Genomic DNA, 21,580 nt, shown 5'->3' on the forward strand with positions numbered 1-21,580 from the left:
GGCCAGGCCATTCCCATCTCCAGTCTTTTACAAGCAAGCTAACTTTCAATATAGAGAAGGTTACACTCAGGGTTGAAAGTAAACTTTGACACATACATGGTTAGGTGGGGCTTGGAGAAGTTGGCTTGGAGATCTAAAATCCCTTACACACTATTCCACTGATCGTATAGGAAAACGTCGATCCTATTGATGAATTCACAGATATTAAAAGGACAGGTTTGAATGGTTCCCTCTCGTCTGTTCTAGAGATTAAGAGCCGTGTGAATCACATTTCAGGAGACTATACCAGGCTGCCACACTGTCAGGACTAATTTTCACTACTAAACATTTGCACGAAGGAGATCGTCAGTGAACGGCCTGCCTAAAGCACGGGCCTGCAAGGTGTCCTGGGAAACCTTTGGCACGCCTGGGTGTCTTGACTGTGCAGGATTGCAAATATGCAGCCTCAGATTTCAAAGTGTTTTATTTGCTTATGACATGCTGAAAGTTCTCAAGCGTTTCTCGTTTTACTCCTTGAGCCCGGGAGCTGTGAATGGTTAGGGAGCTGTTTCATTTCTGTACCTAAGGACACAATGAAATGGTCCAGTAGCTACTTTAGCAAAATAGTCAGCTTTTACAAGTCAGACCGTATCATAGTTAAACATTTACACAGTCACATTTCTGCAATGAGCAGCTATTCATTTATGACATGAAGCCCTGAAATAAGGAGAAGAAAAGCTTGAATTAACAATTCAATTATGTGGCTGTACAGTGAACAATTACGATGAACATAAAATGAAAGGAAGGTCCATAGAGTAATGTAGGGAGCGATGGGTCCCCTCCCCGCAGCATTTACTTCATTTCTGCCATGGATCGGGACTCCTGGAATGTACCCATCACCTTTCCTTCCTCAACGATCTACTCCTAATAAGCTCCAGACATAGAGAATCAAAGATCATCTACTATACACTATTATGCTCGACCTCCTACGATATAAAAATATCCATAATTATACTCAAATTTATATGTTTTATATATATATATATATGATTTTATTTATTTATTTGAGAGAGAGAGAGACAAAGGGGGGGGGCGGGGAGAAGCACTCCTCACCCCCGACACAGGGCCTGATCTCATGACCCTGAGACCATGATGCTACCTGAAACCAAGAATCAGACGCCCAACCGACTGAGCCACCCAGGCGCCCTTACATGCAAATTTATATTGACAGCTGAGAAACCTCCACATGAAGCTTCAAGAGCTCCATTTGATGGTTCACAAACTTCTTACAGGTTTCTACTTAAGTGGTGGCCACCAAGGTGGTGACAGTCTGCTAAGGAGCTGCCGAGAGAAGCACAAGGACACGGTGCCTTATGGAGGCAGAGGTCAAGAATCTAAATTTCCCTACCCTACGATACATCATCACCCTTCAGAGCTGGCTTCGACATACGTGAATAGGGTATTATTGGACAGATTACATGTACTTTGTAGACTGTGCCACCGACTATATTCTGGATAAAATTCTAGGCGAGTCATTTGGTTAGTGGACCTTGGCATAGTTAAATATGAGTCGCCACCAGGCACTTTGCAGGCCATTCAGGGTGGGTGTTTCTGCTGGTAGGAAGATCCTGACCCTTTGTTGTTCTCCCTTGTAGGGCAAGCAGAAGCCCTGCCCTGTCAATGGGCCACAAGCTTTCTGGATTTGGCCATTAGCTCTTCATGGGAGTTGTGGGAAATGACAGCTGCCCAGCACCCAGGAACCTGTGGGAAGTTTCAATGGAAACTTCCATCCAGATGAAAATAAACCCTGGTCTGCAAGAAGCTGAGCTGAGGCGCAGTCCCACGTACTGGGAGAAGGTGGAGAAACTGGTTCTAGTTTGCTCATTCTTCAGGCTACCCTGAGTGAGGGCCCTGGGTTATTTTTTTGACCATTCTGCAACTTGTGTCATAAAGATGACAAACTAACACCAGACTGGAGTGAATGGGTTTAAGACCGCTTTAGGTGGGAAGGTTTTATTTTTATTTTTTAAAAGACTTTATTCATGAGAGATAGAGAGGCAGAGACACAGGCAGAGAGAGGAGCAGGCTCCCTGCAGGGAACTCGATGTGGGACTCGATCCCAGGACCCTGGGGTCATGCCCTGAGTGACCCAGGTGCCCCAGACGGGGATGTTTTAACTTGGACAGCAATTCTTAAGGCACTCCATGAGTGTAAATAGTGTTGGGGTTGCAAATAACAAATAAATAAATAAAAATAAAAACAAGTGGCAGTATATTAGTGAGGAAGGACATGTTCCTATCACAACGTTGCAATGGAAACAGGAAGAAGTGATGGTGTATTTAAATTATGACAGAAATAGAGGCTGATCTCTGATTTCTTCAATGAACAAATTGTCAGAAACAAAAACCAGAAAGGGAAAGGGAAAATTTAAGAGGCATGACAACCAAAAGCAATAAATAGATCTGTTTGGACCCAGATTAAAATCAACTTGATAAAAATCTATCTATCTATCACCTATCTATCTACCCATCTGCTTACCTAACTATATAGGTACAAGAAAATCAGAGAAATGGCACATTGAGTGAACACAGGATGATATTAAGAATTACTGATCATATTTTGTGATAATATGGAGGTATGTATTTTAGAAATCCCTTAAAAGAGCATTATTTAGGAAATACACCCATAATATTTACAAGATGGAATGATATGTCTAGAGTTTCTTCAATATAACTCCATGTGTGGGTGGGGTGGGACAATTAGGATGGGAACAAAGTTGACGCAAGATTGATCTTAAGTTAATAATGGTCGATGCTAGGTAAGTTATGCTGGTTCATTACATTTTTCTCTATTTTAAAAACATATTTGAAGTTTTCATAATACATTTTTTTTAAAGAGAAAACATTGGGGCGCCTGGCTGGCTCAGTTGGAGGGAGCATGCAACTCTTGATCTTGGGGTCCTGAGTTCAAGCCCTGCCTTGGGTGTAGAGATTAATTAAATAAACAAACCTCAAGAAAATTAAAGATATTAATTCCCTTAGAAAACCCTAGTGGGTGCCTTGAGTAAACAGATTATTTAATTAGCCTGGCTTCCTTACTTTCAGAGATGATGGTGGTGGCTGCATATATACCGTCTCATCCAGATTCTTCTGACCCATCTGCCCACCAACCAGGCAAGGTTCCCAGAGCTTCCCACTGCCACTTGGTCTTGAGGAGGCCCCCACCTTGGCTCTGCTCTGTTTTTCACAGCGACAGTTTCTTCCTAAATTGTTTTCCTGGTTGGGCTCCAGCCTTTGCTGGTCCCCCACATCTATTTTCACCAGTGCTGCCAATATATGATTCTTTCTCTTTTCTTCCCGGAATATTTTGGAAGCATCCATCTGAATCGTTACTCTTACTTGCAGCTTTTCGGTAGTTCCCAATTCTTTAAGAATAAAAAACAGCCTCTTTGCACGAGCTGAGCTGGAGCCTCTACGTCTCCAGAGGGCCACGGCCCAGTCCGATCTCCTACCTTCTCTCCTCACTGAACCACTGCACTTTCCTAACATTGCTAACCTTGTATGCGTTGCTCCCTATGCACAGACGCCCAACCGACTGAGAAGGAGATATGCACAGATACCTTTCTTCTCCTAGAGAATTTCTGCTCTTGCTTTGAGACCTGGATCATGCGTCTTGTCTTTCAGAAGCCTTCCTGGTTACTAGCCTAGAGCTAGAGACTTTTCTGTGAGATCTCACGGCTCCTGTGTGTTCTTCCAGTGTTCTCAACTTCTCTTAATTCTTGTTTCCCTCTCCAAGGAGAGAAATTAAATTAAAATTGAATTCTCCCTAACAAGAGAAATTAAATATGAAGGACTGGATCCAGTCAAGTAGGTCTGAGCTCAGAAGAGCCACAAACCATTGTCATGTAATGTCTAGGATTCTTTGCTCCCTGAGAAGCAATCTCTGCCCACATCAAAATGCCTGCTCTTGTACATACGTTTCACTCTATGTCTGAATGCTTTCTCTACTTGTCTCCTCCATTCTAATAGGATCACCTGGAAATGGATATTTTTATCTTCATATCCCCAGAACCATATCTGGCACCAAGGAGACTTTGGTAAATGCCTGGACAAATGAACGAGAGGATGAATGGATGTCGTTAGCCTGAGTCATAGTTCCAAGGAAAGAGGTCTCTAAGAGAGCTTTGGGAGTCACTCTCCTTGCTACTCTGAAGTCTAGTTTCCTTCTGCAAACCCAATATGGCTCACTCCAAGAGAGATAATAAGACCTGGGCTGCCATCGTGGGAACCAGCAAACCTAGAGCATCCTCCCTCCACAGTGCCGTGCCAAGAGTGTGTGAGTCAGCTTCAGGCTGCACTTCCAACTCCATCTGCCTTCTCGGGCCATTAGCCCAACTGGCAGTTGTAAAGCCCTACGGCCTAGGAGAGTGATAACTGCCATTTATGCTCAGACCATTTTGGAGGTGGAAGCACTCCAAGACCTTCTCTCCTCGAGGCTGTTCCAGCTTAGAAAGGAGCGACTGGAGTGTTTAACCAGAACAAAAACTTTCTGAGAGGGAAAAATGCAGGATCACCACTAAGTTCCAAAGTGAGCCCAAACAGATGTTAATGATATTATAAGAAGCTTTTATATCACAACAGAAGGTTTACCACTATTAGTGAAAGACATGCAAAGGGGCCAGCCTACTTGTTTTTTCTGCTCAGCTCTAGTTAAGAAAATTAATGGGACCACAGAACAGATGCAAAATTGCAGCATTACTTATCTACAATGTTATTTTCGGGCTTCTTGAGTGCTGCCTGTTTAACAAAATGAACGCTATCTGGCTTGAATCCATAATGGCAGCTGCCTGTGCGGACCAAATAGGAGGCTTGGATTTGGGAGAGAGCCTTTGGAATGCATACATGGACAGGTCAATCAAAGTTCACTTTGATCTCTAAAAGTGATGGAATCCATCTTATGCAGCATGGCTATGTTTCTTAGAGGACAGGGCCTGAGAAAATAAACCGTTTAGAACAACACCCTTACAGCTTCCTGCTGTTGTGTGGTCATTTTATTTGAGCATGTCAATGCTAACAGACTTCCAAGGGGTTGTTGAGTGTCTAAGAGTACAATGTGAATTTCTTTATGTTTGTGATCATGTACAAGTCTCCAAGTCAGGCTGCTTTGGGACAGTGCTTCTCAAAGTATAGTCTTGGGACAAGGAACTTCAGCATTATCTAAGTATTTGTTGGAAATACACATTCTCAGCCTCAGCTCGGACCTATAGGAATCCCACACTCTGGGGGAGGGGCCCAGTCACCTGTGTTTTAACAAGTGTTCTGGATGATTCTGACTATAGAGTCTGAAAGCCATTATTTTGAGATCAAGCATGAAAAAAAGGAAAAAAATAATTTTTTTTGATAAATTTTTTTTTTTAATCTATCGTAGGTTCTTTCTTTGGAATCAGCTTTTTGCTAAAACCATCCCTACGACTGCTCCTAGCACAGCTAGGATCATTCTTGCTTGCTTGTAATGGGGCCTTTCTGTTACTTTGGTCTAGATTTGAGGGGGGGTAAAAAGCTGGGGCAAATTATTAAGCTGGCCTAGCAATGATGAACTGAAAAAAAAATAGGAAAGCTCAAATGTTTGATGGGCAGATTTAACTGGTACTAAAGCTACATGTGCATAAGACTCTATTTGTAAATGTGTAAAGGTAATTTGCTTTGGATGGGACAAATTACAGTCTGGAAATGTTTCTCTACACAAATTAGAGCCCATGAAGGCAAAATACTGAATTTATAGTCTCTAAAAACATGCTCTATATTAGAAGTGAGGAAAATCATTAGCAGGTCTACATTTGATTGGCACAAAGGCATTAATACAAAGCAGACAGACCCTTAGGAATTATTTGGGACAGGTTTGGAAGGCTCCATCTACTTCTTCCTACAACTCTCCAAATTCTCAAGTGTTTTTGCTTCAGGGCTGTTTCTCAGCTATCCAATCTCTCCCTCTTCATTTACATTGGATCTAGATGCAACCAAAGAAAAAAGAAAGGTTTTATTTCAAGGAGGTTATTTGCATCTTTGGGGACCTAAGGGTTGGGGAAGAGCCCTTGTTTTGGAGCCTTGGACCCAGGGAAGAAGACTTGGCTCTACTAGACTTATCTACTAGACTATGGTAATGAAAGATGAGAAATACAAAAGCTCCTAAAGGCAGAATGGTCACTAAATGTTGGGGAGTGGGGGTGAGGCAAATCCCTATAATTTCAAGTGTTCCAAAAGACTTAGACATTGCAAAATAAAGCTAAAATTAATTTTTAAAGCATCCTAATAATGGCAGGTAGTAGTTAGGATTCACTGGGTCTTACTAGGTGCCAATCAGCATTGGTGAGTGCTTAAATATATTCCCTCCTTTGATCCTTAAACAGTCATGTGAAGTAGGCATTAAATGGATATTTATAGATGAGGAAACTGATGCTCAGAGAATTTCATTTCCCCATTTCTGAGCTTGTCAGTTGTGAAGCTAGCCTAGCATCGTTAGTTATTTCATTCTGCTGCTCCCCGAGCCTGGGCTAGAAACAGAGTTGATTGGGACTCTTGAATGCCTCATTCTTCAGTAACCAGTTGCAACCAATTATCACTGACCAAATACTACGGCCTCACTCCCCTGCTTTAAGTCTTCTAATGGCTCCCGATGGCTTCTGGAGTAAAGTTCAAATTTCTTCATATGCTTTAAGATCATAACCATCTGGCTTCAGTATATCTTTCTCCTCATCTACTACCAAAGTCCTTACACATAGTCTTTGCTTCAGCTACGTCTGCTACTAGGACGTGCCATGCTTTCTGACCTCCTGCTTTGGCCCATTCTCTTCTGGTTAATTCTAACAATGCCTCCCAAACACTTTCAAGACCAAGGTTGTTAGAAGCATTTCCTTGAGCTCCCCAGGCTCAAATGGAGGCCTCCACACTCTCTTAACACTTTGCACTTACACCTAGAACATTCATCCTATTATTACCTATTTATTTTCTTCTGTATCTCATATAAGGTGACTGACTTGGGGGGTGGGGATTGCATCTTTTTTAATCTAAGAACTAACTGGCTGACCCTAACACCTCAACATATACCAAATAAGTGCTGAGACGGCATGACTGAATGAGAAACAAAGACTTTAACAACTTCGGAGAATATTTCTACCATCTCTGTGGGTAAGGGACGAGGCACAACAGAGCCATTAGTGTAACTGGAAGATTTGCTCACATTTTGAAGCAATATCTATTAACCCAACTGTGGTACTGCTGGCTGAGGAAACCAAGGAATATCCAGTACGGTTACAAACTTTCTACAGCTGATGAGAGAGGCAAGATTGAGAGGAACAGATAGTTAAGGAAAGAACTAGAAGACTCTGGGAGGACAGAAAGTCCGACCTTAGTATGAACAACATTTTAAGCAGTGAAGAATATAGATGCATATTGCCACTTTAAATACTAAGACAGGGACAGCCTTGGTGGCCCAGTGGTTGAGCATCTGCCTTCGGCCCAGGGTGTGATCCTCGGGTCCTGGGATCAAGTCCCACATCGGGCTCCCTGCAGGGAGCCTGCTTCTCCCTCTGCCTGTGTCTCTGCCCCTCTCTCTCTCTCTGTGTGTCTCATGAATAAATAAATAAAATCTTTAAAAAATAATAAAAAAAATAAAAATACTAAGACAAAGGATGGTAGTAATTCAAATCACCAGTTTAATTTCAGATTAAACATGGCATCAAACTTCTAAAATCAGTGACTGTTGTAAGGATCAATGGTTATTTCCCATTCATTTAAATCTTGGTGACGGATAAGGACCAAGGTGGGAAAATTCATTTTACTTATTAATAGGTAATAAAAATAGTCCCCCTGTATTGAATACCAACTGTGCTGGTAAACATTCCTATTAATAAGTTAGGACTGCTCCCTCAGGTGGTATTGCTATGTGTACACTACTGGAAATGGAGCCAAATCTCAGACTAGTTAAGTAACTTGTCCAAACTCGCACAACTCAAGCGTGGTAGAGCCAGACTTTAAATTCAGGTCTCACTTTCAAGCATGTGTTCCTTATGACCACCTCGTCTGCCTTGAGTGAATTCATTTTGAACAATTTCCTCCCCTACCCCTTGCTCTGCTCTAAATAAAAGAGAATTCAGTTACTCACTTCATACTTAATATTCTCATGTTGGGAGAGGATATAGAAACACTTAAATTCTTCCAAATCAATGATCAGATGATACTTTTCAAATAGTGTCCTGTTATAAAAACATGTCTGAATAAGTATATTATTTCCACATACCAAGTGGAAGAAATCCGTTTTGGCTAAATACGTATCTCACACCTATATTTACAGTCTTCTTTTGGGTAGGTCTATGGTTTTCAATGGAAGGATTTAGGATTTTAAAAATAGGACCTCCTAAAAAATATAATAATAAAAAACTTAATAAGCAGAAGAACTGCCACCGTATTAGGCACAGGGGGAAAGGTCTACAGGAGAAAAAATAAGCTGAGGGAAAGAAGCAAATGAAAGTAAAAACGGCTCTCCAAATGCTCAGTTATTGTTTCTGCAACTCCTTCTGCCTAACATATCTGCACAGCCTGCCTTTGGAACTGGGAAAATCGCCAATTGTGAGCACTATACATATTCATCTCTGGCTTGGCTTTTTTACTCTGCAAGGAAGGTAGGTGAGATCTGCTTAGTTTGGCAAATCATGCAAAATGGGTTTCTCCACAGAGCTTTGCCTCTTCACTAGGACAGAACCCGGACTGATGCTTGAGGCTTTATCCTTTTTTGAAATAAATCCCCAAAAGAAAGTGCAATTGAAGCATGCTTGTAAGGAGAAGAATGCAAATGTTGGTATGGAAAATCAGTTGCTTGGGAAATAATGAGTGGAAATTTTTAAGCGTCGGTTATAAAAATGTATTTGAATACAATCAGCCTTACCAGCTGTACTGATGGATGCAACTACCAACTTGTTTTGACTTTGAACAGGAATCAAAAACACATGGCCTGATATGACCACAAACTCTAGATCTAGATGGCTTAATTATAGAAGATTCCAGAACACTGACAATAACTCATCATTGGTTGAAACTGAATTATGTACCGCAGAAGCTCTCTTAACCAATCTCTCTTTGGCCATTACTGGATTAATGGTGGTTTTCCATCCTCTTTGTAAAATATACCTACCAATGCCACTGAATGCCCTAGAGTAATAGATCTCTCTTTCTAGTACCTCTGTGCATTTCTGTGCCTGCTAACAATTGAGTTATAAGCTTAAAAAGTTAAAGTCCATTTTGTTTATTCCCAAGCCTGTTTACATCAATTTTACTAGTTTTTGTAACTATGTGATTTAATGAATCTTACATAACTTATGAAATGTGAGTACAGTGGTTCTACGAAGAAAACAAAATCAAAGGCTTTGGGAAGATTAAATAAGGAGAGTCGTTAGGCAAAAATCTCTTAATTTTGTAGAGAAAAAAACTTGAAAACATTGGGCAAATAAAAATCTAAATGGAGTAAACATTCTGATTACTTTAAATTCTCACTGTATTAAAACAAAAACAAAACTATATATATGTGTATACGTATCATAAACTATATATTACGTATAAGGCTTAGGCAAACAAACAGTAAAAAGATTTTTAACTATGATCAGCAGAATGATATTCATAGCAAAGAAGTTGGCTTTACCCATAAGATTGGCAAAATTTTACCTCAAATGTTTATGCTATCCACATCTATCAATTTCTGTAATTCCCCACATTAGCTGCACCTTTCAATTATGGGCTTTTATCAATGAGCTCTAGGTCCTTATCATAATCAGATAAAAGAACTTTGCCAACTGCCAGGCTGCTTGGATTGTGTTTCTTGGACCACAGTAGTATCATCGGGGAGTTTGTTAGAAATGCAGAATTCCAGGCCTCCCCTGGGAGTTGTGGCCAGGAATGGTGTTTTAACAAGCTTTTCAGGTAATTTTGAGGCCTAAGAAAGTTTGAGAAGTACTAGCCCCACTGTGTTTGTCTGTTATTGGAAACCCAACAAATGGAATGGCCCTTGCAGAAAGCATGGTACAAGACTTGTCAGGAATCCTGAGAAGGTCCTTTTTATTCTTACTCAGCAGTTCTCCTTCTAAAAAATATTTCCTAAGGAAATAATTCAGAAGGAGAAAAGTTGAGTAAAGATATCCTTACGTAAACATGTCTGTGATTGTACTACCTGCGACAGTGAAACAACTGGGAGCAATCTAAGTAAGAAGAGAAGAATGATAAATTAATTACAGGCAGTAAATAAAAAAATGATAGGTATTAAGTGTTTGAAAAGTGGTAATACGCTTATGGAGTTATAACATGCATTATGGCTATAATTATGTAATATAAGTATCAACTAGAAAATGGCTGAGTCCATTATAGTAGGGTAGTACTGGGTGATGATTTAGTTTTTGTTTTTGAATGTTATTTTGATACAGTTGTGATCATGTTTTTTAACAAAAATATCTTAATTATATCATAAAAAGCACCTTTAAAATTCATGCTACACTCTCAACACCCAACTTAAAGACCCTTTTAACTATGTAAAACGCTGCTGCAATGTCACTAGCCAGCTGTTGTATGTAAAACATCAAGATCTAATATCTTTTGTGACAGCTGGGCAGTTAGAGAAATCAGTCTTAACTAAGAAAGCCATCAATACCTGAATTATCTTCGTCTTTGCGGATTTTGAGCTTCACCAGCTCTTCACACTGCTGGAGGATCTGAACTGCATCTTCCATAGAACAGTTGTCCAGCCGGATGTTATCTATTGCAAGTAATTTATCCCCTAGTTCCAGGGTTCCAGTCCTGTTAGTAAATGCAGGGCCACACATGATTAATGAGCACCTACTCGGGTCACTTAGGAGGCATCAAGAATAATGTAGCATGACGACAGTCTCTAGAGGAAGAGAGGTTCTTCAACTATTTTTAAAATACATTTTATTAACAAATCCCTTTTTCCCTAGTCTTATTTTGTTTTTGTTTTTTTTAATAAATTTTTATTTATTTATGATAGTCACACAGAGAGAGAGAGAGAGAGGCAGAGACACAGGCAGAGGGAGAAGCAGGCTCCATGCACCAGGAGCCCGACGTGGGATTCGATCCCGGGTCTCCAGGATCATGCCCTGGGCCAAAGGCAGGCGCCAAACCGCTGTGCCACCCAGGGATCCCCCCCCCTTTTTTTTTTTTAATAAATTTTTCCTAGTCTTATTTTGGATGGCTACCATGACATGACATTTCAAGAATATTAAAGACATTTTTTTTGAATCCTAGTTCCTTGAATTAGTCCAGGACATCCATCTAAGCTTCACTTGGGAATTCTAAGTTTCCTAGGAAGGGAGGTAATGGCACAGGGTTTACGGACATTGGGTGTCCTCATGCTTCTGCACGCAATTGCACTACATTTCATCCTTGGCAATCCAGGTACTAGGAGAGGGTTGAGAGAGTGAGGGAAATCAGGGAGGGTTGGATTTAGTGGAGGTCTGAATCTTGGTGTCCCTGCCACTTCCACTTGTGCATCCATCGTGCACTTCCATCGTGGCTGAGGTAGGGGAAAAGGGTGAATCTGATGCTACTTGTCCGCAATGTGGCCATTGAAAGCCTAAAACTGAAAGTGGACATCTGCAGGTCTGTTGGCAAATTTTAAGGTCCATCATGAAATGAGAAAAATAATGAGAATGTGTATGTGTTTGTAGGTGCATATATGTATACACGTACATATTTGTAAGGAAAGTTGTGTTTTGGTAAGAACGATCTTTTACGTATTACTTCTGTGACAGAGATTAGTAATTGGCGTCAGCTTCTATTCTCCTCTCTTCTGACCTCTCCTGGGTCATTCCCTGAAGATGCACACCCCAGGCTCTCTTAGCACCATTTCCACTTGCCTTCTATGGCTAGAAAATTGCAACAATTGGAGAAAACTGGTGAGGATGGCAGAGTTGCTTCCCCAGCCCCACACTGCCTGCCTCCCTTCCAACTGTTGCATGAGAGACACAGTGTAGTCTTGTTGGTCGCAGCCTATTTATGTCTCCCTGCCATGGCATCTGGCCCTATACTTATATATCTAAACTCATACGATGTCCTTCCTACTTTTTGAGCATTAAAACTACTTTAATGACATGACTGTGATAATAGATGGGATTTTTTTAAAAAAAGTCCTTATTTGGTCAATAGAAAGTCAATAGTCTTATATCAGTATTCCCAAACATTTAAAAATATTTTTGATCTAAGGGTGCCTGAGGGGTGCAACCAGTTAAAGGTCTGACTCTTGGTTTAGGCTCAGGTCATGATCTCAGGGTTGTGAGATCCAGCCCCAAGTCTGGCTCTGTGCTTGGCATGGAGCCTGCTGGAGATTCTCTCTTTCTCCCTCTGCCCCTCCCGCTCATGTTCTCTCTCTCTCTCTCTCTCTCTCTCAAATAAATGAATAAATCTTTAAAATAAATATTTTTGATCTGTGAAATCAAAAGTTTGAGACTCTCTAATTTTGACATTACATGGACCAAATAGGAGACTAACACTGTTCAAGGCTCAAGGAAGGATCTGGCTTGGCTAGGGAGGACATTCTGGCATTTAGCAAAGCTCTTTCACAAGCTATTGTCTCCATGTAGGGTGTTTCTCATAACTGGAGCCACTTCCAGATTTTTAGCTGGAAAATGAAGGACAGAAGATGATCAGGGAAGGAGAGCCAGTGATGGACTCAGGAAGGACCCTAAGAAATATTTTCAGGTGACTGTTGTCTGCAGTGGGTACAGAAATAAGGTGAAATGAGGTGGGAGAGCTAGCTACCCAGTCATTGCATGAGGAATGTTGAATATGATTGATTAATAGTTGCTGTCTGGGAAAGACTGAGGATACCATGATCTATCAGCAAGGTCTACCATAGGTATGGAAAGGGTCATTTCTACTTTAATTAAGGAATGCCTCGCATCTGGCTGGCTCGGTTGGTAGAGCATGCAACTCCTGATCTTCAGGTCCTGAGTTCGAGGCCCATGTTGGGGGTGGAGTTACTTAAAGAAACAGAAATGCCTTGGAATAAACCAGAAAATTCATTTTCCTTACCTGTGTGCCACACTTCCTTTCTTGATATCTGATATGACAAGGGGGTCTCCTGGCTTTCTGCTAGACGGTGCTGTAATAATGAAGTTGGAATAGTCACATCTTTATATCCATGGTTCACCCACACCATACAGTTCCCGTTTTATAGCAATGGTTAACGCAACTACAGTCTGTTGCCTACAGACTGCAAAGCAAAGATGCTCAGCAAGCAAATTAGAAAATGTGCACATTCTATCTTCTTGATATAAAAATGTTTGTGTTAATAAAGTATTTACAAACTTAAAAACTAAAAGTCACTTTAGATTTGCAATTGGAGAAGGAGGCAATTGCAGAGCTGCCCATTAGGTTTAAATCTATTTCAACCTGTGATTCCCAAGAGAAAGGTGAAAGGTGAATACCCCAATAGGAGACTATGAGAAGCAACTAGGGGCTCCCCCTCTTGGTATTTATATGTGCTCCCTTTGCCTACTTCTTTCTTTACTTCTTTTTGGTGAGGAGACACCACTTTTTGTGGGACTGTGCTGTACTAGTGTACAGGGTTGCAAAGTGGGTGAGATTTACTGATTTAAAGCTCTTTTTTTCCCCCCAGGAGGAAATCTTTTGCTAGACATGTAAATCTTGAAATTTTGCTCACATATTCAAACCTAGAATGCTCTGAAATGTTCTAGAATGTGAATATTTTATTTTATAGTAGTATTTGACTTACTTATATTTTATACATATTCATATTATAAATATGCACCTATAACTTTTATTGAGTTTACAAATTATCCTGCTATCCTGCACAGTGGTCAGTTTTTGGCTTTATAGCTTCTCTCAGGGATATTTCCATTTGATGAGAATGAAAAGCAATTAGTTTTGAGTCTACCTTAGAATTAATCCTAAAAATGAGCTATAGTTCAAATAAGTACAAAAATATCATCTTCATCTAGAAAGTTTACATTTAATTTAGGTATTTGATAATTAAAAGAACCCATACTGACATTTATAAAAAAAAAAAAAAACAATTTGCCTCTGAGAGGAGATATTTTGCTAGTTTGAAGTCTGTAGTGATTTCCTTTTAAGGATCATTAAAAGGCCCCTAAAGTAAGATTTTATTATAAAAAGGCTGATCACCCCATAATAATCATAGAACCATATCATATCCCATAATCCCATCTGAATCCCAGGAAAATGTTTATGCATAAGAACAGATGGTTTAATATCTCAACACAACATTGAAAGAAAAAGCAAATACATATACCAATACCTTACCCACTGTTTAAATTAGTCCATAGTAAATGTTAAGGGGATTTCATTCAGTCATTATTCTTAGCTTCTAGCAAAGTATGTAAAACATTCTATCCACTACAATTAATTCATAATTTAAACCTCCACTCAATGATTTGATATAATTCCTCCAGAGAAATATAAGCATTTAGCATTTTTATACATGTCATATTTTACAACTGCAAATTGTTTTGGGCATAGGGCTCAAAGACAAAAATTTTGTTATGACCAGAAAATGCAACTTTTTTAGCATCTGCCAATGAACTTATACTCTATTTTGCCAAGCTGTAGTAACCATCACAGAGCACTCAATGTTGTTTCCCTTGGTTTTTAATAAAATCCATGTTCCACTGAAATGGTTTGAAATGAAACAATAGTAGAGGCAACAAAATACATCAAACCTGTCTGTCATCTTTGTAACAGAGGAAAATAGCACCGAGGCCTCTTGGACCAACCCACACAGCTTTGCAGAGGTTTGAAAGTTATCATGGCACATAGACACATATGGTGGCCATTCTTAAATTTACTAGATTCTTCTCTTTTTTCTTTAACCAAGACTATACCTGAGGCCTGAAATCAGGGTAGATGCCCAATGGAGTGATGAAGTTGACCCTGGAAGTGTGTCCAAATCCATATGAGCTCCTGGCACTGTTGCTACCGTGCCTACCAGCATGTTAAATGTGGCTCTGGGGGCTCAGACATTGTTTGCATATCCAAGTACCTATGTTTTAATTCTCCACTACTTGAGAAGGAGTCACAAACCAAGCATGCTTTGCTTGACTTGTAGTACTTTAAAAAATTAGATTAGTTGCCAACATTTAAAAATTAGTAGATTTCATGCACGTGGATAGCTTCTTTTAAAATTTGGGGGGTAATATGGTAGAGGAATCAAGAGCTGGGATTTGGCAGCCAGAATGCTTGGTTCAAAACCCTGACTCTTTAGGCAACTGAGTTTTTTCACCTGCAGATGAATAATAATAATAATAAATAATAATAATAATAATAATGCTTATCTCAGAGTTTTTTTTTATAAGGACTGAGTTTTACATTGAAGTGGACCGGACCAGTGCACATGCTACTATTACGATTATTTAGTAATGTTAGATACTTCTCAACTGCCCTCTTGGGAGCAGCCTTTTATTTCCCACTTGCCACTGTCCTCCCTGGATGGATCTCATTCACTGACTTGCCTCACTCCTGAGGGCTTCTGAATTTGTGACCCTTTGAACGAGAATACCCTAGCACTTAATGCTGTGAATTTGACTGAAGTTATCCACAGAGTCATTTGTTTAATAGATATTTATTGACACTAACTATAAACTAGGCAGCTCTGCTCTGGGCAGAGGCCATGAACCCCTAGAGAAGGTGTATAACAGAGGTGGGGGACAGGGATGGTTAAATCTCATGAAGTTATTAGCCATGAAATTCCCTCTTCTGCAAAGTGATGCCAGGTGAGAAAGCCATATGAACCATCATATGGTGGGGAGGTCTCACTAAATGGTTGTGGCCTACCAAGAAGGATCGCACGTGGTTATTGAGTTCCGAGAAGGACAAAACAGTTTCACAATGCTTGAAATCTCAATATAAACATGTACAGAACTGAAAGTCAGACAAAAGAGAGAGAACAATGACACAAATCCCGTGTCATATCATATATATTCAATTTAAAATACTGCCTTTTCCTTAGTCATAGTTCCTAAAATAATTTTAATTCAAACTCTTCCATCTCTGTTAGTTGTTTTTGTTGTTGCAAGTGCTACATTTTTGAGTCATCTGCAAGTTTTTTTCAAAACTCATCATTTTCATGCCTTTTACAGCTATTTTGCAAGTCAACAAGATGATGTTCCTAGAAAAATTATCCTAAATCACCAGAACCCACTTATATAACATCACAATGATTGATTTTTTTTGTGCTGCCCATAGATGTACATTCTTGATCCTCACAAGAAAACCATCTATTATATTGTTTTTTTAAATTTACTTTTTAAAAACTATTTATTTATATCAAAATTACACATGCATACAATTTGAAGAGTCAAATTTCTCCAGGAGCACCTCTTTATTTCTTACTTCCCTAGATGCAACTTTTGGCTATTGCTATATTGCTGAATAACACACAGTGTTATTTATTTATTTTTCAGTGCTAATTTTTTACTTTCTGCTATGAAAGATGAGGAGTTAGCTCTCTCTCACTCTATATCTGAACCATATTCACATATTTTTTTGTCCCGTGGGCTTTCTCCATTCTTCCAACATAGTTTTGTCTTAATTTTTTATAAGATCAATATTTGGCACTCTCCTTTATGACTACATAAACAGTATTCACAGACAAGCTATGTAGTATGATTACTTGCTTTTCACAGGCTCTGTTTTCCCTGTAGCTGTCTATTGTCTTGGTGTCTTTGCTTAGTTTTCTTGTGTTTGTTGTGAATTCAACTCCTCAGATCCCAGGTTATATAAATCTTCTCTGAGTATGATTAATCATATCAGGGCTTCTCACAGAGGTTTACAACCCATCTGGACTGTTTGCTTTCCGGGGTTGCTACATAGATCTTGGGAACTTCCTTCCCACAGACCCTGGAAGATGTTCTCTTGACTTTTGTTATACTCATTAAGCAAGGAGGCCATTACACTGAGGTGGCTCTAATGGGGTGATGGCCTATAGAAGTAAACCAAGATCTAAGCCTGTCAATGCCTCAAAGTTGCAAAATTAAATGCTAAGGGAAACCAATCACAAATAGCCAACTAGGCTTTAAGCTACAGCCAACGAATAATTTCCTTTGTCTGTGTCTGCACTTTATCTACATGTCTTCCCCCAGGCTCCAGTGGGTAGAGCACTCCTAACTACTTCCAGTTTGGCACTGCCTGATTTGAATCTATTTTTGCTTCAATAAAGTCTTAAAAATTTTAATATGCCTCCATTTATCTGTTAACCCTGCTCTCTTGCATCCTTGGAGCCCTCACACTTTTCTCTACTCCCTCATATTGTAATGGCTATCATTTGGATATTGTGTCCTTTGGATTCAGCTTGTCTAATTTTATATCTTTAGATTCCTCATTTCGTTGTTATTTTCTTTTTTTTTTTTTGTATTTATTTATTTATGATAGTCAGAGAGAGAGAGGCAGAGACACAGGCAGAGGGAGAAGCAGGCTCCATGCACCAGGAGCCCGACATGGGATTCGATCCCGGGTCTCCAGGATCGCGCCCTGGGCCAAAGGTAGGCGCCAAACCGCTGCACCACCCAGGGATCCCTTTGTTGTTATTTTCTTCTAGTTTCTGGAATTTTCCCTCACCTCTATCTTCTAATTTTTTTTTATTTTTTTAAAAAGATTTTATTTATTCATGAGAGACACATACAGAGAGAGAGAGGCAGAGACACAGGCAGAGGGAGAAGCAGGTTCCATGCAAGGAGCCCGATGTGGGACTCGATTCTGGGTCTCCAGGATCACACCCCAGGCTGCAGGCGGCGCCAAACCACTGCGCCACCAGGGCTGCCCAATCTTCTAATATTTTAATTGCTGCCATGTTCTTAAGTTCCAAGAGCTCTTTGTCTCCCCCCTGCCCCCCCCCTTGGTATGTTGTCTTAGAAGAGTATTCACTTCCTGTCTCCCATCCACACATTATCCAAGGTTGTTACTGATGTTAATGAAACCTTGTTCCTTTTTAAGGTTTTCTTCTTCCTGAACATGCTGCTTCTGTCTTTCTTCCTTTTTTTTTTTTTTTTTAAGATTTTATTTATTTATGAGAGACATGAAGAGAGAGAGAGGCAGAGACACAGGCAGAGAGAGAAGCAGGCTTCCTGCAGGGAGCCTGATGTGGCACTCAATCCCAGGACCCCAGGATCATGCCCTGGGCTGAAGGTGGGAGCTAAACCACTGAGCCGTCCTGGGATCCCCTCTTCTTTGTTTTTGATGATAGACTTGCACATTCAGTTTTTCCCTCTGGTGTCTGCTTTTTCTTGGCTGTCTGTTCACATTAAAGATGCAGTCCTACAAAACTATTAGGAAGCCTGGTGCACCTGAGAGGCGTTTGTGGACTATGGGATCCCTGTTTAGTTCAGGCCAGGCTGTTTCTTTGGGTCAGATGGCTCTGATTTTTCCTCCCACTTGGAGGGCATTAGCCTGGCTAGCTGGCCTCTCTGAGCCTGCAGAGGGGAAGACTAGCAGTCTCCACATTCAGTGTGTACACTTTGCCCTCATCAGCTTTTGTAGAGCAGCACTCCTACACTCTTCTGTGCACTCCCAGTCCAGAGGCTCTCGACTTCATGCTTTCCAGAGAAGGAAACTTGGTTCTGCCAGGAGGGGAGAGGTGCCTGGCTGTACTGGCTGCGGGAAGGCATCTAAGGGAATGATTCCTTCTTCACAGGCTTTCAACCATACCTCGTGTCTCAACTACCACCGGAGTCACTTCCAGAAGTTCCTGATTCCACCAATTCTTGGTCTTGTTGGGAGCTTAGGATGCAAATCAGGTTCCTTGTCAGCTTTCCCTTCTGCTTCTTTAAATTCATCTTTCTCCATCTTCTCTGCCACTTCCAAATTTGGTTGCTGCTATCTATTTTCCTTTTCTTCTTCTCCGTATGGCTTGTGCCTTTTGAAAAATCTTAAACTGTCATTTATTTAAAAACCGTATGGGGTGGTAACAGTGCTAAATGCTAGTGTTCAAGCTATTATCTTTTGATCCTGAAGATTTAAAAATCACTAGTCCTTTCTCACGATCAGGAACTGAGTCTTAAAGTGAACATTCTTTGCTTCTCAAATAGTTGTTGAAAGGTAGAAAATGACATTTTCGATCTTTTGCTTAAAACATTTTGTATTGGGCAGCCCCGGTGGTGCAGCGATTTAGTGCTGCCTACAGCCCGGGGTGTGATCCTGGAGACCCTGGATTGAGTCCCACGTCAGGCTCTCTGCGTGGAGCCTGCTTTTCCCTCTGCCTGTGTCTCTGCCTTTCTCTCTCTCTCTCTGCATCTCTATGAATAAATAAAATCTTAAAAAAAAATTTTGTATTGGGGGCGTTTGGGTGGCTCAGTGGTTGAGGGTCCACCTTTGGCTCAGGGCATGACCCTGGGGTCCCAGGATCGAGTCCCACATCAGGGTCCCTGCAGGGAGCCTGCTTCTCCCTCTGCCTGTGTCTCTGCCGCTCTCTCTGCATCCTTATGAATAAATAAATAAAATCTTTAAAAAAATAAAAAACAAAATCCTCTGTATTAGAAGACAGGTAAAATCTTCTGAACTTTGGAGCTAATTAAACATGAATCAACAAAGTATCCCAAGAACATTTGATAATATCGCATTTATGGGTCTTACTCTGCTAGTCGGGGTACTTTGCTCAAAAGGCCTGATACTGTGTCCAAACTACACTGGAGACACACACACACACACACACACACACACACACACACACACACACAATCATTCAGTTTGACTTTACTTGCAACCATATATATGATACCTGGCAAGTAAAACAAGTTATTTGATTTGAAATGGAGCAGTGAGTAGAATTTTTATTGCAAAGTTGGCAAAAAAACTTGAGCCATTCGTATTTTTCCTAAATACGCTTAAGACTTAAGAGGAAAATGACAGATTTGTTGTGCTTGTCATAAAGGCTGTTTTATGATTTTATGTATATATATAAAAAAGCAAGCCTTTGTTCCTAAAAAAAATCCAGTCACAACTAAAAAGGAAAGTCAACAAATTAACTCCACAAAGTGCTGTCTTTTGCTTCTCTGATATAGGATGTGGGAAGGGTCATCAATCATGCAGAAGCAGTGAGGAGTGGTGGTGTGACAGCAAAGCCCATGCCAAGTCAGACAGAATGGGTTTGAATCCTGTGTAGCCTTCATGAGCTCTGGGTCCTGGGCAGGGTACCCAGCTGAGTCTTTCTTTTCTATAAAATGGGCATAGATGCCACAGGGCCCCTTTGAGGATTAAGCGAGAAGCACACATAGAAATTGCTTCTTGCCATGCCTGGTACAAAGTAGATAAAAATTCTGGTAGTGAATCTGCAGAAGAAAACATCAGCATCAAAATAACTTTACTGACAACTGCAGGTGACAGTGGCCACCAGGGTTGTCTGACTTGAAAGGCTGGTGGGCTGCATGGCAGTGTATGCGCTCTGCTTCCCTATAGGCTGAGGCATCAGACCTTTGGGATGCTACTTCCAGCGTGAGACTGTTCCACTTTATTTGCTATAATAAATCGCTCCACATTATAGCAATCACATCAATAAAAGCAATGCCCGGTGCTAATGTGCTATGAACGTCTCATCAGGAACTTAAGAAAATTAGTCTAAAACTGCTCACCACATCCAAAATCAGAGAGACTCATTTCTCAGTCAATTAGGTATGAAGAGTGAGTGAGGCTTCAGCCAAGTGTGAAAGGCTCTGGTGGAAAGCTTCCCAAGAAGAGGCCTGCTTCTTGCTCCTCAGGTTCTCACAGGGTGAAGGAGATGGAGGAGGACTTTGTATATAGTAAGAAACATCAATAAACTCTTGCATTGCCTCAGTTTTGCTAATAGGACCTTTGTGTTTGAGAAGAGGGTCCCTTGGTTTCCTACCTAAGTGCTATAATTGTAGTTGGCATGAAATTTTGTGGGGTAGAGCTTGGGTTGAGCTATTTCATGAAGGTCTATATGCAAAATAAATAGCAATAATCATCATAATTACTAATACTGTTAAGGCTCATAATTGGTTCGAGGCACTTTACTAACTCATTTAATCTTCTCAAGATTTCTACGAGTGCACCAATTTATAGAAGAAGGACAAGGAAATGGTACAGAGAAGTCAAGAGAGTCAAGGAGTGGAGGAGTGTGGGCTCTGAGGCCTTGCTCTTAATCACTTTTCAAGTAGGTGCTGCTTTGGTTCACACCAGGCCCTTTGCATAAACATCTGCATTCATCATCTCCTTCAAAGGCTCATTTCTGGAGCTCACAGTGGTTAGGAGAGGATTGTTAGCAGAAGATTGTTTCTGAGAGATTCCTTATTCATTCGCTCCACAAAGACAGGGATGAAAAAAGCACCTTGTACAAAATGCCAGGAGCCATGCTAGGCCTCAGGAGTTTACTATTTCATAACAATAAAAATGGATTCTGGCCTTTTTTTTTTTTTAAAGTAAATTCTGTTTGCTCAATTGGGAAAATATGAGTATTTTCCATGAGGAGACACAAATTCAGTATAGTGATGATAGGTTGTATATATATGGAGCTGTAGCTCTAGATGGGCTGACAAGCGTGTTTGACAAGCTTATGTATCATA

General features: G+C 40.5%; 1 protein-coding gene across 19 annotated transcripts in view; it reads right to left on the reverse strand.

Annotated features, from left to right (window-relative positions):
* GRIP1 (glutamate receptor interacting protein 1) overlaps window positions 1–21,580 on the reverse strand; it is a 661,865-nt gene that overhangs the window by 40,806 nt on the left and 599,479 nt on the right. For all 19 annotated transcript variants that reach the window (XM_049115121.1, XM_049115119.1, XM_049115116.1 and 16 more), the window contains 2 exons: window positions 13,065–13,134; window positions 10,669–10,814 (listed from right to left, as the gene is read on the reverse strand). In XM_049115121.1, the coding sequence (XP_048971078.1) occupies window positions 10,669–10,814; window positions 13,065–13,134 (216 nt within the window). The remainder of the gene's footprint in view (window positions 1–10,668; window positions 10,815–13,064; window positions 13,135–21,580) is intronic.

The sequence above is a fragment of the Canis lupus genome, chromosome 10, assembly GCF_003254725.2.
Source record: "Canis lupus dingo isolate Sandy chromosome 10, ASM325472v2, whole genome shotgun sequence".
NCBI lineage: Eukaryota > Metazoa > Chordata > Mammalia > Carnivora > Canidae > Canis > Canis lupus.